At 41.6% G+C, this 16,911-nt stretch overlaps 1 protein-coding gene across 1 annotated transcript in view; it reads left to right on the plus strand.

Moving 5' to 3' along the window:
• Positions 1–9,520: 9,520 nt before the first annotated feature.
• The window catches only part of LOC102965530 (nuclear RNA export factor 3), a 33,819-nt gene continuing 26,428 nt past the window's right edge, over positions 9,521–16,911 (plus strand). The window contains exons 1-3 of the mRNA XM_042973962.1: positions 9,521–9,619; positions 10,934–11,055; positions 15,733–15,862. Coding sequence (XP_042829896.1) covers positions 9,521–9,619; positions 10,934–11,055; positions 15,733–15,862 — 351 coding nt within the window. The remainder of the gene's footprint in view (positions 9,620–10,933; positions 11,056–15,732; positions 15,863–16,911) is intronic.

Genomic DNA, 16,911 nt, shown 5'->3' on the forward strand with positions numbered 1-16,911 from the left:
CATACTTATATCGGACAAACTAGACTTTAAATTAAAGACTATCACAAGAGATGAAGGGGGGCATTATATAATAATTACATGGTCTATCCATCAGGAAGAGTTAACAATTATAAATGTCTATGCACCGAATACGGTAGCCCCCAAATATATAAAACACTTAATCACAGACATAAGCGCCCTTATTGATAAGAATATGGTAATTGCATGGGACTTTAATACTCCACTTGCAGCAATGGACAGATCATCTAGATGGAGAATCAGTAAAGAAACAATGGCCCTGAAGGATACATTGGACCAGATGGACTTGACAGATATATTTAGAACTCTGCTTCCCAAAGCAACAGAACACGCTTTCTTCTTGAGTGAACATGGAACATTCTCCAAGATAGATCACATACTGGGTAACAAAACAGCCCTCAATAAATATAAAAGAATTGAGATCATCCCATGCACACTTTCAGATCACAATGCTATGAAACTTGAAATCAAGCACAGGAAAAAGTCTGGAAAAACTCCAAAAGCATGGATGTTAAGGAACGTCCTACTAAAGAATGAATCAGTAAACCAGGAAATTAGAGAAGAAATTCCAAAAAATATATGAAAATAAATTAAAATGAAAATGCAACAATCCCAAACCTTTGGGGTGCAGCAAAGTCACTCCTAAGAGGAAAATACATCGCAATCCAGTCCTATCTCAAGAAACAAGAAAAATTGCAAATACAAAGTCTAACAGCACACCTAAAGGAACTAGAAGCAGAACAGAAAACACACCCCAAACCCAGCAGATGAAGAGAAATAATAAAGATCAGAGTAGTAATCAACAATACAGAATGTAAAAACCACACAGTAGAACAGATCAATGAAACCAAGAGCTGTTTTGGTGAAAAAATAAACAAAATTGATAAACCTCTAGCCAGGCTTCTCAAAAAGAAAAGAGAGAAGACTCAGACAGATAAAATCATGAATGAAAATGGAATTCTTACAACCAATCCCTCAGAAATACAAGCAATTATCAGCAACTAGTATGAAAAATTATACACCAAAAAACTGGACAAGGAAGAAATGGAAAAATTCCTACACATCCACACACTACCAAAACTCAAAGGGTAAAAAATAGAAAAATTTAACAGACACATAAGTAGTGAAGAAACTTAATAAGTTATCAAAAATAAAAAAAAAAACACCCAATAACAGTACTGTGCCAGATGGCTTCCCAGGGGAATTCTATCAGACATTTAAAACAGAGTTAATACCTATCCTTCTCAAGCTGTTCCAAAAAACAGAAACGGAAGGAGGACTTTTGGACTCATTCTATGAAATCAGCATTACCTTTATTCCCAAAGCAGACAGAGACCCCACAATAAAGGAGAACTACAGGCCATTATCCCCAATGAATAGGGATGCAAATATTCTCAAGAAGATACTAGCAAATCAAAATCAACAGCATATAAATAGAATTATTCACCATGATCAAGTGACATTCATTCCTGGACTGCAGAGCTGGTTCAATATTCACAAATCAATCAATGTAGTACATCACATTAAAAAAAAAAGATAAGAAGCATATGATCCTGTCAACAGATGCAGAAAAAGCATTTGGAAAAACATAACATCGTTTCTTGGTAAAAACGCTCGAGAAAGTCAGGATAGTAGGAACATACTTAACATCATAAAAGTCATTTATTAAAAGCCCACAGCTGATATCATCCTCAGTGGGGAAAAACTGAGAGCTTTTCCCCTGAGATCAGGAACATGACAGGGAAGTCCACTCTCACCACTGTTGTTTAACATAGTGTTGGAAGCCCTAGCATCAGCAATCAGACAACAAAATGAAATCAAGGGCATCAAAATGAGCAAAGATGAAGTCAAACTTTCACTTTTCACAGATGACATGATACTCTACCTGGGAAACCGGACAGACTTTACCAAAACTCTGCTAGAACTAATACATGAATTCAGCAAAATCACATGGTAGAAAATCAATGTACAGAAATCGGTTGCATTTTTATACACCAATAATGAAGCAACGGAAAGAGAAATAAAGAAACTGATCCCATTCACAATTGCACAGAGAACCATAAAATACCTAGGAATAAACGTAACCAAGCATGTAAAAGATCTGTATGCCGAAAACTCTAGAAAGCTTAGGAAGGACATTGAAGAAGACACAAAGAAATGGAAAAACATTCCACGTTCATGGTTTGGAAGAATAAATATTGTCAAAAGGTCAATACTACCCAAAGCAATCTACAAATTCAATGCAATCCCAATAAAAATTGCACCAGCATTCTTCTCAAAGCTAGAACAAGCAACCCTAAATTTGTATGGAACCACAAAAGACCCCAAATAGCCAAAGCAATATTGAAGAAGAAACCAAAGCGGGAGGCCTCACAATCCCAGACTTTAGCCTCTACTACAAAGCTGTGATGATCAAGACAGTATGGTATTGGCACAAAAACAGACACACAGACCGATGGAATAGAATGGAGAACCCAGAATTGGACCCACAGATGTGTAGCCAACTAATCTTTGCCAAAGCAGGAAAGAGTATCCAATGGAAGAAAAGACAGTCTCTTTAACAAATGGTGCTGGGAGAACTGGACAGCAACATGCAGAAGAATGAAACTAGACCACTTCCTTACACCATTCACAAAAATAAACTCAAAATGGATAAATGACCTGAATGTGAGATAGGAAACCATCAAAACCCTAGAGGAGAAAGCAGGAAAAAACCTCTCTGACCTCAGCTGCAGCGATTTCTTACTTCACACATCTCCAAAGGCAAGGGAATTCAAAGCAAAAATGAACTTTTGGGACCTCATGAAGATAAAAAGCTTCTGCACTGCAAAGGAAACAGTCAAGAAAACTAAAAGGCAACCGACGGAGTGGGAAAAGATATTTGGAAATGGCATATCGGATGAAGGGCTAGTATCCAAAACCTACAGAGAACTCACCAAACTCGACACCCAAAAAACAAATAATCCAGTGAGGAATTGGGCAAGAGACATGAATAGACATTTTTCCAAAGAAGACTTCCAGATGGCCAGCAAACACACGAAACGATGCTCAACGTCACTCCTCATGAGGGAACACAAATCAAACCGCACTGAGATACCACCTCATGTCAGTTAGAGTGGCTAAAATGAACAAATCAGGAGACTATAGATACTGGCCAGGATGTGGAGAAATGGGAACACTCTTGTACTGTTGGTGGGAATGCAAACTGGTGCAGCTGCTCTGGAAAACAGTGTGGAGGTTCCTCAAAAAAATTAAAAATAGAACTACCTTATGACCCAGCAATAGCACTGCTAGGAATTTACCCAAGGGATACAGGAGTGCTCATGCATAGGGGCACATGTACCCCCATGTTTATAACAGCACTTTCAACAATAGCCGAATTATGGAAAGAGCCTAAATGTCCATCAACTGACGAATGGATAAAGAAGATGTGGCTTATATATACAATGGAGTACTACTTGGCAATGAGAAAGAATGAAATCTGGCCATTTGCAGCAACTTGGATGGCACCAGAAGGTATTATGTTAAGTGAAATAAGTCAGTCAGAGAAAGACAGATACCATATGTTTTCACTCATGTGTGTATCTTGAGAAACTTAACAGAAGGCCATGGTGGAGGGGAAGGGGAAAAAATGTTACAGTGATGGAGGGAGGCAAACCATGAGAGTCTCTTGGACACTGAGAACAAAGTAAGCGTTGATGAGGGGTGAGGGAGATGGGAAAGTGTGTGAAGGGCATTGGGGAGGGCACTTGTTGGGATGAGCACTGGGTATTGTATGGAAAGCAGTTTGTCAATAAATTATATTTAAAAAAAGAAAAAAATAAGAAACAAAACAAGTGAACAAAGAAAATCGAGGGAGGGAAGGAGGGAAAGAGAGAGATAGAGAGAGACAGAGAGAGAGGAGAGAGAGACACTTAACTCTAGATAACAACCCGATGGTTACCAGAGGGAAGTTGTGTGTGGGGTAATGGTTGAAAAAGGTGATAGAGATTAAAGACTATACTTATCATGATGAGTACTGAGTAATATAAAGAATTATTGAGTCGTTATATTACACACGTGAAACAAATGGAACACTATATGTTAGCTATACTGGAATTTAAATTTAAAAACAATTAAGAAAAATGAAGTGGCGTGGTGATAACAAGATATCCATTCACTCAGGTAAATAGGTAAAAATGGACCCATTTCTCTGTCTTAAATCAGGAAGAACTTCAAATGCTTCAAATACTTGTAAGTTTAAAAATGAAATAATACAAGTATTCAAAGAAAGCACTAGAAGCATTAAGTGATAGGGTGCAGAATGAGCCCCAGTTTTGGAGGGAATTTGGTGTGTTACTCCTATTTCTGGTGTCTGACTCCATTATCTCCACTCAGTGACTCATCTCCCTATTCTGTGGTCCACTTACCAACAAGTAGGTGTCTACTCAATATCTAACATGCTCCTCACGCAGTGATCTTGTGCTGTGAAAGATCAAGGTAAGTGCCCATAAGGTCCTGCCAGCAATAGTGAGCTTTATAGGCCATTCTGATACACATGAAACAATTGCAAAGAAGGGTGTAAAGCAGGGCTCTTGCAAATACTTAACAGCTTTCTACCATCAGTCTCTCCGTCCCTTGTTAGAACATGGAATGTTCAGCGATTATTTATTTTTTTATTAATCTTTAAATTTTTTTTGACAAATTTCATTATCCAGATGCAAAATCAACAAGAATGTTTTTTTTTTTAACTTGGAGCATACTTGGAGGATACTTCAGAATACATGGTTCTTTTTTCAATTTATTTTTTCAGAAAGAGGGAGAGAGAGAGTGAGAAGGAACATGCAGCGGAGGGGCAGAGGAAGAATGAGAGACTCTTAAGTAGGCACCACACCCAGTGTGGATTCCAATGCAAGGCTTGATCTCACGACCATGAGATCATGACCTGAGTTGAAATCAAGAGTTGGACACTAAACCAGCTGAGCCACCCAGGTGCCCCCAGAATACATGGTTCTAATATATATATATGGCACATTCCATCCAAGCAAAATAGAATACACATTTTCCTCAAGTACACACAGAAGAGTCCCCTGATTAAATCATGTAAAAAGAGACATAACAAATATTAACTTCATGTCCTAAGAATAAAAGGAGAGAAGACTCAGAAACAAAAGTGAGAAATGGAAGAGAAAACAATACAACAGATACTTCATAAATACATAGTGTGATAGGAGATCAGTATAAACAATTACACACTAACAAATCAGATAACGTAGAAAAAAAACAGATAACTCCTAAGAATGCACAAGTTACCAAGATGGAATCATGAATCTTGAATCCAAGAAATAGGAAATCTTCTTAGACCAATAACAATAATGAAAATCGAATTAGGAGTCAAAAATCTCCCAGAACAGAAAAGCCCAAGACTACATGGCTTCACTGGTGAATTCTACCAAACATTTAAAAAAATATAATTAATGACAATCTTTGCCAAAATCTTACAAATAATGTAATAGAGGGAACACATTCAAAATCATTCTATGAGGCCCATTTTATCGTGATACCAAAGCAGGATAAAAACAAGAACAAAAAAGTCTAGTTTGTCCAATGTAAGTACTGATACTCTGGCTTTCTTTTGACATCCGTTTGTGTGATAAATGTTACTCCATGCCCTCACTTTCAATCTGCAGGTGTCTTTAGGTCTAAAATGAGTCTCTTGCAGGCAGCATACAGATGGATGCTTTTTTTTAATCCATTCTGACACCCTATATGTTTTGATTGGACCATTTAGTCTGTTTACACTCAAAGTAATTATTGATAGATAGGTATTTTTTGCCATTTTGTTACCTGCTTTGTCATTGTTTCTAGAGATTTTCTCTGATCCTTTCTTGTCTTTGTGACTTTTGGTCTCTCCTTTCCACTCAAAGAGTCCCCTTTAATATTTCTTGCAGGGCTGGCTTAGTGGTCAGCCTTTAATTAACTCCTTTAATTTTTGTTTGTCTAGGAAACTCTTTATCTGTCCTTCTATTCTAAATGATAGCCTTGCTGGATAGAGTATTCTTGGCTGCAGACTTTTCCCATTCAGCACTTTGAATATATCATGTCAATCCCTTCTGACTTGCCAAGTTTCTATTGAGAAATCTGCAGCTAGCCTTATGGGTTTTTCCCTTGTAAGTTAAGGTCTTCTTTGGTCTTGCTGCTTTTAAGACTTTTTCTTTATAATTACACTTTGCAAAATTAATTAATTGGTGTTGGCCTGCTTTTGCTGATTTTGATGGGAGTTTTCTGTGGCTCTTGGATCTGGATGTCTGTTTCCTTCCCCAGATTAGTAAAGTTTTCTGCCCTTATTTCCTGAAATAGATTTTCTGCCCCCCTTTCTCTCCCTTCTTCTGGGACTCTATATTACGAATGGTATTATGTTTGATGGAATCACTGAGTTCCCTAAGTCTATTCTCATGTTGCATAATTCTTTCTCCCTTTTGTTCAGCTTCATTATTTTCCATTATTTTGTCTTCTAGGTCACTAATTCATTCCACTGCTTTTTTCATCCTGCTGTTCATTACATCAGGCCTGTTTCCAATCTCTCATTTATTGTATTCTTCATCTCTGATTGATCCTTCTTTAACTCTTTTATCTCTGTGGTAAGGGTCTCGCTGATGTCTTCATTTTTTTTTTTCTCAAGCCTAGTGAGTATCCTTATGATTGCTACTATAACAGAGATTTTTGCCCTCTGCAAAGAGAAGTAAAAAACACTGCTCAATAAAATATGTCTCTCTACCTTCAGGACCAGGTTTAAATGACACAGGAGGCAAAGGCCCTCCCTGTCTCTTACGCTGCATGTTGGCGAGGACTAGGATCAAGGCTGACTAATAGGATGCTGGCCTGGGACTCATTTGCTGCATAAGAATAGCTGGTGTCTCCAGAGCCAAGGCCCTGACCATGCCTTCACATACACTTGGGGAGACTAGAACAGAAATCCAGGCCTGCTGACCTCAAGTCCTGTGCTTTCCCTTCAATCTGCCCCCCTCATACTGAGTAGAGCGCTCGTCAACTCCCCCTCCCTTCTACACCAGAGTTAGTTCACTCACTTTGGGCCCCAATCTCAGGAGGGCAGTGCTCCTCCCTGACTCAGAAATTCAGGCAGTCATCTCAATCCAAGTTCATGGAATGTTAACTGCCAAACCTTTCCACGTGTTTGCTTGGCAATAAACATGGGAAACCTTTCAAAGATTACACGTCCTTGGGCCTGCCATCACCGGTCTGGTAATGCCTCCTCAGGAAGCGGTTAAGCACATGCGTGTGTCCCTAGACACAGAATGCCTATGCTTGCAGCTCACTCATTTCAATGCTCTGGCAGGGGCTGAGCTTAGATAGAGAGTGAGAGATCTCAGGGGAAAAGGAGTTAGGGAGGGGAGCGAGGGAAAGAGGTTCACATAATCATACTCTGTTTTCACAGCCCTGGGATTCCACCAAGGGTTTTGGTCATGGATGAAGAGGGAAATCCTCCAGTTCCACTGAATGTTTCTCATTCCTTAAGATACTGCCTTCTGACACACGGTTTAAGTCCCTGCATATCCCACATCCTTCTTTCTCCTCAGCAGAGACAATGGTTCTATTTCCTTGATTCAAGCCCTGGAGGCCCCCGCAATAGCCGAGTACTAATGGTTTATATTAGGAAAGACGGTTGGAGCTGTTTCAGAACTGCAGAAGGAGTGGTCTTCTAGAGCTGTGGGTCTCCAACATTCCCGACACTTTCAAAGATGCATTCAGATCTGTCCTGACAGCCACCTACTTCCTGCAGCCCCCAAGTTCCAAATGGGGGCACCAGGCAGTAATAATAAGAAATTGCCATTCACAGTGTTTAAAAAATGTCAAAAACATGATAATTTAAAAGTACTACAGGTCACTAAGCCACAGGAATAGACGGCGCATCATAGGGAATATAGTCAATGGTATTTTAAGAGCGTTGTATGGTGACAGATGACAGCTACACTTGTGGTGACCAGAGCATAACATATGGAGTTGTTGAATCACTATGTCTTACACCTGAAACTAATGTAACATTGTGTGTCAACTATATTCAAAGCAAAAACAAAGTACTACAGGTCAGTATAAAAATTAACCATTGGCTTGGGAAGTGTCAAATGTCAGTGCCAAAATACACTTAGGGCAATTGGAGCCCTGGTGGCTTCAAGGCACAGTGAAGAAACTAGAATAATTCCAGGTTTCATGACTGAGCAGACATTCACATAGCAGTTTCTCCAAATTCCTTAGCCTTTCCTAACTTCAAATACCCTGACTTAAACAATAAACTGAATAATAGTTTACTTGAATAAGAGTTTGGATAAAAGGAGATACTATTTTCAGTACTATTTGCTTATATTAGCTTTGCCAGTGCTGATTTTCCCACCTTCTAGATCATCTTTCCTGGAGGAAATGCCTGTTCCTCTGACTCCTCCGTATCTGTCTACTGCCTTGAAAAACAGTCAATTCGCATGGTTCCCATTCCCAGGTCTCTCGGCCCCAGGGGCAAAATTTCACTTGGACCACCATTATTATCATCGTCGTCGTCGTCGTTGTCGTCATCATCATCATCATCATCACCTCCAAGAGTGGTTGTTGAGTGAGCACCCATGGTGGAGTGTAAAATGACCAATCATAAATCCTTGGTGGCCTATCATCTACATAACAGGTTGCTGGATATATGAAATATTCCTGACTCTTCTTTCATTTTGTCCCCTCTCACCCACAGAGGGCTTTTACACTTTTCCCGTTATCAATCCCTTTTTGCTTAGGACGTGAAGTTTTAATACCACAGGTGAAATGCCAAGTGTTTAAGTACTGTGGTCCTTTGCAGTGTCACGAACTGTTGTAACATAAAGGATAGCAACTTCCTACCCTCAAAACCTCATTTTTAGGCCATTTGGAGTTAATATCTGTTAAGAATGGATTGATTATTGTGATGAGCACAAAAGCTGGAACCCAATTGTATGGTTTATGATATGTGGAAATCTTACTTAGGCTCTACTGGCTTACCCTTGGTCATCTGTAAAAGGAGACCCACAATGCTTTCCTTACAGAAATGTAGGGGGAGGTAAATGGGAAACCTGGTACAGAGTACATGACACATAGGAAGACTTCAAGAAATGTGCGTCCTGTCCTATCTTTCTCCTCCTTCCCAGAGAGTGATGACTATTACCTAAAACCGAACAACATAACTCCCACAGAGACCACCCGGAAATGTGGTAGTAAGTATCCCCCACTCACATAATGAATGAACCTTTAGGACCATTTCTGTGTTGCAGGACGGCTTTGCTGAGGGATTTGGGGGTGAGAAAAGAAGATCATCAAGCTGTGCCCTTTAATTCATTGTCATATCCCTTTTCTATGTTTATCTTCTACATTGATATTGGAAAAGCAGTTTCCCGTGGAGCCCCCAAATGAAGAGAGAGTGCAGATAAAGAGGAGGCAGGAATCACAAGCCCTTGACCCAGACACCAGACCCATTACACCCTACGGGACCATGCACCGGAATTCCATCAGCTTCACCATCAGCTTCTTCAAAGAGAAGGGCTGGGGAGTGTGTATCCACGTGGGCACAATACTGGAAATGTGTGAAACTGCAAGTTTTCAAGCCCTAGAAGATTTTCATCTATCAAGGAGACTGTTGGTTGTCTTTTGGGGAGTGTAAGAGGTAGAATCTCATTCCTGTTCCTGCCTAGGTGACTCTGGAAGATGGACTTCCCTTTGTGATGAGTCTGAGTTTATCATCTGTCAAATGGATATAATGATGCCATCCTCAGAGAATTTTTGTGAGAGAATGCTGCACATATATAATTGTGTGCATGTTTCAGCTACAAACATATAAGTGTTATCGTGGTGTAAGTGCCCTTTGGCATCCTCTTTTCTCTGAAAATAGTGTTTCTGAGACTTCTCTAATAAGGTGACGGTGGGGCTGTTTTGATATGACCAGCCATGTTTCCATGGCCCTTCTTACACATGCTTCCTCGGGCACAGGTTCCTAAGTTCTCTGCAGGTCAGAAATAAGAGTGGGGCTGCTGATGGGACCCCACTTTCCTCTCTGACATAAGTTGCCTAATGTCTCTGCAAAGAAGTTGCAAAGAACCAAATTAGCTCTCCTCCAGCAGTATATGGAGTTCTCATTATCCTGTTCCAGCCAATTTCCATCTAAACAGGATGCTGAATAAACAGAAACTCACTGAGCAGGTTTGCTTGTCAAACTCTAGAATTATTGTAGGACATACTATGAGGCATAAAATGGGACCATTAGCTAAACACTTAGAAATGTGTATGAAAAATATGTCATTAAAAGAGAAGTGAGATAGGGAAAAATGAAAGCATTCTAATATTCTAAAGGGGTGATATCACATTAGGGATTAATATTAATAATGTGGTAAGACCCACTCTTTGCAGAGATCTGGAGAAAGAGGCATAACCTCCTCGCCATGTGTGTCTGTGCTTTGGAGTCACACACACCCATGAAGGAAGGATAGCCATACCTCACTACCAGGGTTATCCTGAGATTTAACCCAGCCACTGAATGAAAAACAGGAGTCAGAGCCTTGTAAGCAGTTTCCTCTGTAAAGATTAGCTGTCTTTCCTCCCTGGAGCCGGGAACTCCTGTGGCAACTTGTCCTGCCCTCTCAGCCAGGGCCCCTTAACTTGGGTGCTTCAGAATCACCTTGCTGATTCTTTTCTTTACCCTTCTCTGAATCTCCCCAAAAGGTGGAAATCGGGCTTTTGTATCAAAGGCCACTTAGGTTATTAAGCCATGATCAAATGGGCCCCAGAAAACAAATAAAGCATCATTTGGCACCAACAACCTGTGGGAATGACTTTTCCCCTTCATTCCAGCAATGCCAGGTATTACTAGCTTTTGTTTTTATTGCTCACCCAATCTTCTCATATTCCCTAGACATGCCTCACGGGAGAGTCTTCTGAGAGGGTCGTCAAACTTACAGATTCACAGCTCTTGTCCCTCTGCAGTATCTCCAGGAGCTCAAAGAGAATACATGCTTCTTTGATGTTAACCCGCAGGTAAACTGAGAGGACACAAAATTCCTTACTTAAGTGGAAATGGTGTGTTGATTTTAATCCCTGACTCCAAACTTCACGGATCAAGAGAAGAGATCGCAAATGACTGATGATGCCCTACTTGTAAAAAGATACCATCAACTGGGGACGGTGACCCCAGCGTGGGGCCAGGGTCTGCCTCTACTTCTCTCATTCCCTGGGCTATTTTGTGTGGACAAAGATGTGTTCCATGACGCTCTGAGGGCATGTGCGTCTTGGGCATTAAGGAGAAGGAGGAATGCTAGGGAGGTGTTAGCTGTTAAGGAAACCCTTAGCATAAAGGATGCTGATGGAAGAAATGAGTGCAAATCAGGGGCCTTTGATCAGGTTGGCCAGTTATGAATGTGATGCCTAATAATAGGGGTGGCACATGCTCCTTTCTCAGAGGCATGAGAAATCCCTGTGTGGGGATGACACTTCCATGTTTGTGTGCCTTGGAACCTAGTTCTGTAGGCAGCTCCTGGTATGTGAGTGTAGGGCCTCACATGGTGTGGAAGGGGTGTTGTTGGGAGGGTAGACTCTTTTGAAGAACATAAACGGTCAGAGCTACTTTTGAGACCCCGCTACCTGTGGCCAGGACAGCATCCTCCAGCTGAGAGAGGGACAGGAGAGAAAGCTACATCAGCATAGGTTTCTCACTTTTTCTCTGTCTCTCTCTGTTTTCCCCCCTATGGGCAACTAATGTTTATTGCTCATCTCTTTCCAATTAGACTTTCATATTCATGTTGTAATACTCCTCAACACATTAATCTAATCTTGACATCTCCTATACACTAATAAAAGTAAAAGAAAATCTAATATGTAATTCTAGTAAGAGAATAAAATCACACAATTAATTTCAGAGATAAAATAATGACAGGATAAAATTCTACTCCTATTTCTAGTTTATAAAACAGAGCTAGAGCTTAATAAAAATACTGGTTTAGCATGGATGTAAGAATTTTGTATTGTTTGATAGGTGTCTCTCTCTCTTTTTAAAATGTTTGTTTTTGAGAAAGAGAGAGAGAGAGACAGAGAGAGCATGCACATGCGAGTGGGGAAGGGGGAGAAAGAGAGGGAGAGAGAGAGAATCCCAAGCAGGCTCCCCACTGTCAGCGCAGAGTCTGACGTGGGACTCAGTCTCACGAACCATGGGATCATGGCCTGAGCCAAAACCAAGAGTATGGTGCTTAAATGACTGAGCCACCCAGGCGCCCCATTGGTAGCTGTCTCCTAAAGAAAGAAGCACCCACTGGTAAAATGAGAATGAAGATCATCAACTTTGGCTGAGCGAGATGTTGGACTGAGGCATTTTGAGCCATTTACATGTTTCATAAACTTGAACTAGAGCTTAGGTTGGCTGAATCCCAGCTCTGTGTTCTCCTCATGAAGCACTGCACTCCTTGCCCTTCAAAGGACAGGCAAGATTTCCTTCTTATCTTAAGGTTGAATAGTATTCCACTGTGTGTGTGTGTGTGTGTGTGTGTGTGTGTGTGTCGTACACATACACACATACATATATACATACAAATATATATACACACTCACTTACTTGTGGAAACCTTTAAAAAAAAAAGTCAAAGTCTTAGTAATAGAGAGTAGAATGGTGGTTACCAGGGTCTGGAAATGGGAAGAAGGGGAGATATTGACCAAAGGGTACAAACTTTCAGTTACAAGATGAATAACTTCTAGAGATCTAATTTACAGTATGGCGACTATAATAACAAATGTATACTTGACATTTGCTAAGAGAGTAGATCTCAAGCGTAATCACCAAACATGCAGAAAGGTGGTAAATATGGGGGTAGATGGATAGGTTAACTAGTTTTATTGTGGTAATCATTTCACAATGCACACATATACCAAAACATCAGTTTGCACACCCTAAATACATGTAGTTTTTATGTATATGTCAAATATAAAGAAATAAAAAAAAATTAAAAAAAGACACAAAGGCCAGTGCCAGGTTTTACTGGTTTGAAGACACAGTTTCATCACCAAAAAGGGGGGACTGACAATACTCCCTTACGGGGTGGTTCTGAAGATGTAACCCCACCCTGTGTGTGCATAAAACAAGGCCCATGCAAATATAACCCCTTAGACACTGGAGTGATTGGAATATGGAGGGATTGGTCAATGGTGCAGTTTGCCCAGGGCACAGAGGGCTTGGCACACAAGAGCTAGACATACAGGCTGGGTCCATAGGATGTGGGGCCTTGGCAGGGAGAGGAGGTGGGCTGCCTTTGAGGGTGTTTGTAAGAGTGATTGTCTTTATCCACTTTCCTAATATCACCAGCATTAACCGGGACTGCTGCTCCTTCCAGGGGATATATTTGACTCTCAGGCTCTGCTTCTATGCAACAGTCTCCCTCTGAGACCACAGCAGGACTCAGAGACACTGCTCTGGTCAGCTGTGTCCACAGCATCCTGGAGAGGGGAAGATGAGAAGGGGGTGGGAATAGGTCTGGGAAGCCCTTCCAGGGGTGGGGTCCTGGGTTCTGGAGCAGCCTGCTCTCCCAGAGGGGCTCGTTCCACAGTGTGGACATGTTAGGTGACACTGATGAGGGAAGACAGTGAGTAAATGGGATAGATTAATGAGCCAAATACAGATATGGGGTCAAAACACTAAATAAAGCTTGTGTTTAGTGTTTCCACACACACAGGACTGTTTCCAAACAGAATTGGTGGCATGCTCTCCATACTGGTTCATGAATTATTCTAATGAATAACACATCTTTTTTTTTCTCCTTTCAAAAATTAGGAATTTTAATATTAAAGAAAGCAAAAAGCACAATGGAGACAGATGCCCCTTTGCTGGTCACATCGAGAATTGCAGTTCTAAAAATCTTGGATGGGGACACAGCCAGAGTGGTGGGAAGGAAGCAGAAAAGGACCTGGGTTTGGTGGGACCAGAAAGAGCCTTCCAGGGGCCCCTGGGTGGCTCAGTCAGTTAGGTGTCTGACTTTGGCTCAGGTCATGACTTCGTGGTTCGTGAGTTTGAGCCCCACATCGGGCTCTGTGCTGACAGCTCAGAACCTGGAGCCTGTTTCTTCGTATTCTGTGTTGCCCTCGCTCTCTACCCCTCTCCCTGCTTCAACTCTCTCTCTCTCTCTCTCTCTCTCTCTCTCTCTCTCTCTCTCTCAAAAATAAACATTAAAACAAATTAAAATAGCCTTCCGGAAGTTTCTACCCACTGGCAGAAGTCCCTCTGCATCCATCACTTTTTGTTATCTGTAAGTCTTAAAACAGAAAGCTCATCCCTGTCTGAGTTGGAGAGGAAGCTGCACTTTGAGCATGTGTATGGGATGATAGAGCTTGCGACATAAAAACACAGACTCGCAGAATATTGTGTTTCAGCCATAGAAACACACACACACACACACACACACACACACACACACATAATCTACCATGTCTAAGCAATTAGTTTTGAACTTGCTTTCCCTCCCACGAGCACTCTATTTTGTACATGTTTCAAAAATAGTAAGTACATATGTACTTTTTCCTTTGTCAATCCATTTCTAAATTCCTTGTCTCCACATTTTTACCTTGATGATTCTCCTGATGTAACATTTCAAACAATATGTGAATGTGTATTTATAAATTAACGTTACTTGGTATCTGTCATTTTCTAATCCCCATCCTCTGACCGAAAGGGGCCTCTGTCAATAGATGGGTACATACTCTCCAGAGGTGGTTATTTGTAGGTAGAGATTTAACTTGCATGTGCAGATTATATATGTGTGTGTGTGTATATATATATATATATATATATATATTTATTTAATGTATATTATATATAATATATATATTTTTATTCACGTGTTCTTCAAAATTATAGTATGTTACACATACACGTCTTTAGCTTCCTTTCCCATCTATTGTTATTCATATTAATTGTTCTATGAATTTCACTGGTGGTTGTGGCTTTGGAATTCAAAATTGTTTTTGTGCGTGTACATTTTTTCAGTGAGTTTTCTGTAGCGGTCCTATATCCATCTCTTCGTTGGTTAATACATGTGCTTCATATTGCAAGCTGGTCGCTTTCAGCTTTCCCACACACTTAGTGGGTGTTGCCATATTGCCCCCCAGAGTGGCTGTACACTCACCAGTGGCACCTGTCAGTTCTCCTTGCCCATATCACACATCTGAAGGGGCAGGTTGTGTTCCTGATTCTAAAGATGGGCCTTGGAGTCAGGCAAACAGACCAGATGATACTGGCTCTATCTCTAAAAAGCTGTGTGAACCTAGAAACATAAGTAACCTCATTGAGCCTCACCTTTCTGGTGTGTGAATGGAAATCCTGGTTTCTACCTTAAGGGAGCATTGTGAGGAGTTCAAGGGGAAACCACCCTCAAGATCCCAGCATGAGCCTTGGCATATCATCCACAATGCCAATGTTTGCTGTCTTCCCATCCCAACTGCTCCAATCTTTGATTGCGATGGGGTTTCTTACCTTAATAACATCACGACATTTTGGCAAGTATTTGAGACTGTAAGAAGAAGGGAACCGCACATATCCATCCACTTGACATAGGTATTTCAGTGCCATCTCTGTGACATGCAGTGTAATGGAGATGTGTTGGCACAAAGTCCTTATTCTCTCCATGAAACAATTATGTTTTTCCTATCCTCAGTTGTTACTCTCTATGTTCGCATCAGGACTGCACATGACCTGGGTGTCTGGGAAGATCTTTATACCCAGGAAGAGGTGACTGGGGATCTGCTGGGAGGGACACTGGAATGCGGGTCAGCAGCTCTTCCTGGGTCTCAGTGCCTGAGCCATCCCAGGGTAAGTTCCTTCCCCTGCATGTCCTACATTGTCACATGGGTGTTCACTGGAGTGCATCTGTCACTCCTCACACCTCCAGTGGCCCAGGGGCTGCAGAGATCATGGTAATGGCTTCACATGGTCCAGGTCTTTGTGGAGGTAACCTCTGTAGAATCTTCTTAATGTATACAGAGGAGGAAGAGCTCACTGGAGTCGTCAGAGACTCCCCCCAAAGATGAGCTGGGCCTGGCACAGTGAGCACGACTAATGGGGGCTGGATGGAAGGGAGGGGATGGGAAGTCCAGCCTGACTTGGTGAAGAGTGGGGGCTCCCAGGTGAGCAGACATGGCTCAGAGGTAACTGATTGGACACTCCAAGGGGTTGAGGCCATCCTGGTTTAAATAGCAATTGCAGGATCACTATTTATTTGTTTCCTTGTGATATTACATGACCTTCCAGGAAGTCTTGGTGAGATCCAAGCCTTGCCTGACCTAGGAGATACTTGGTTAGAAGCATGCCCCCCTACCATTACCTCACCACCACCTTTTTTGATGCAGGCTAGGGTGCTAAGAACAGCCAGGCATCACTTCTTCGTACTTTATTGTATTTTGAAGGGGTGGGGACAGTGTCTAACCTTGTCTGCTCTAGGTCTGAGGTTCCCACCTTTGGATATGGCCACTGAGGGGGTGAAGTGTTCACATCCAACCACTGGCTTTCTTCAACACAGGAGTTATAGAATGGTGGTATGACAAGGGGCTGTGAATGGAGGGGGATTTTGAGGTCATTAAAGACATGATACCACTAAAGGCTTATGAGAAGCCTTGTGGGATCAATGGAATCCATGTTTTGGGAAGATAAGTAGCAGTTATGAACTGGGGCTGGGGGTGGGGACCACAGGCAGGGCTCCCAGGGTTAAGGGTATCTGATCAGTCAGAGATCACTTCTGGGACAAAGTACTGGGGGCAGAGAGTAACACATTGGCACACAAGTTAGTTGGAGATGAGGTATGGAAAAGGACACCATCAGGCCACTCTCCCTGGAGTCTCTGCACCTGCTTCTAGGCCCCTCCT

Source organism: Panthera tigris, chromosome X (genome assembly GCF_018350195.1).
Source record: "Panthera tigris isolate Pti1 chromosome X, P.tigris_Pti1_mat1.1, whole genome shotgun sequence".
Lineage (NCBI taxonomy): Eukaryota > Metazoa > Chordata > Mammalia > Carnivora > Felidae > Panthera > Panthera tigris.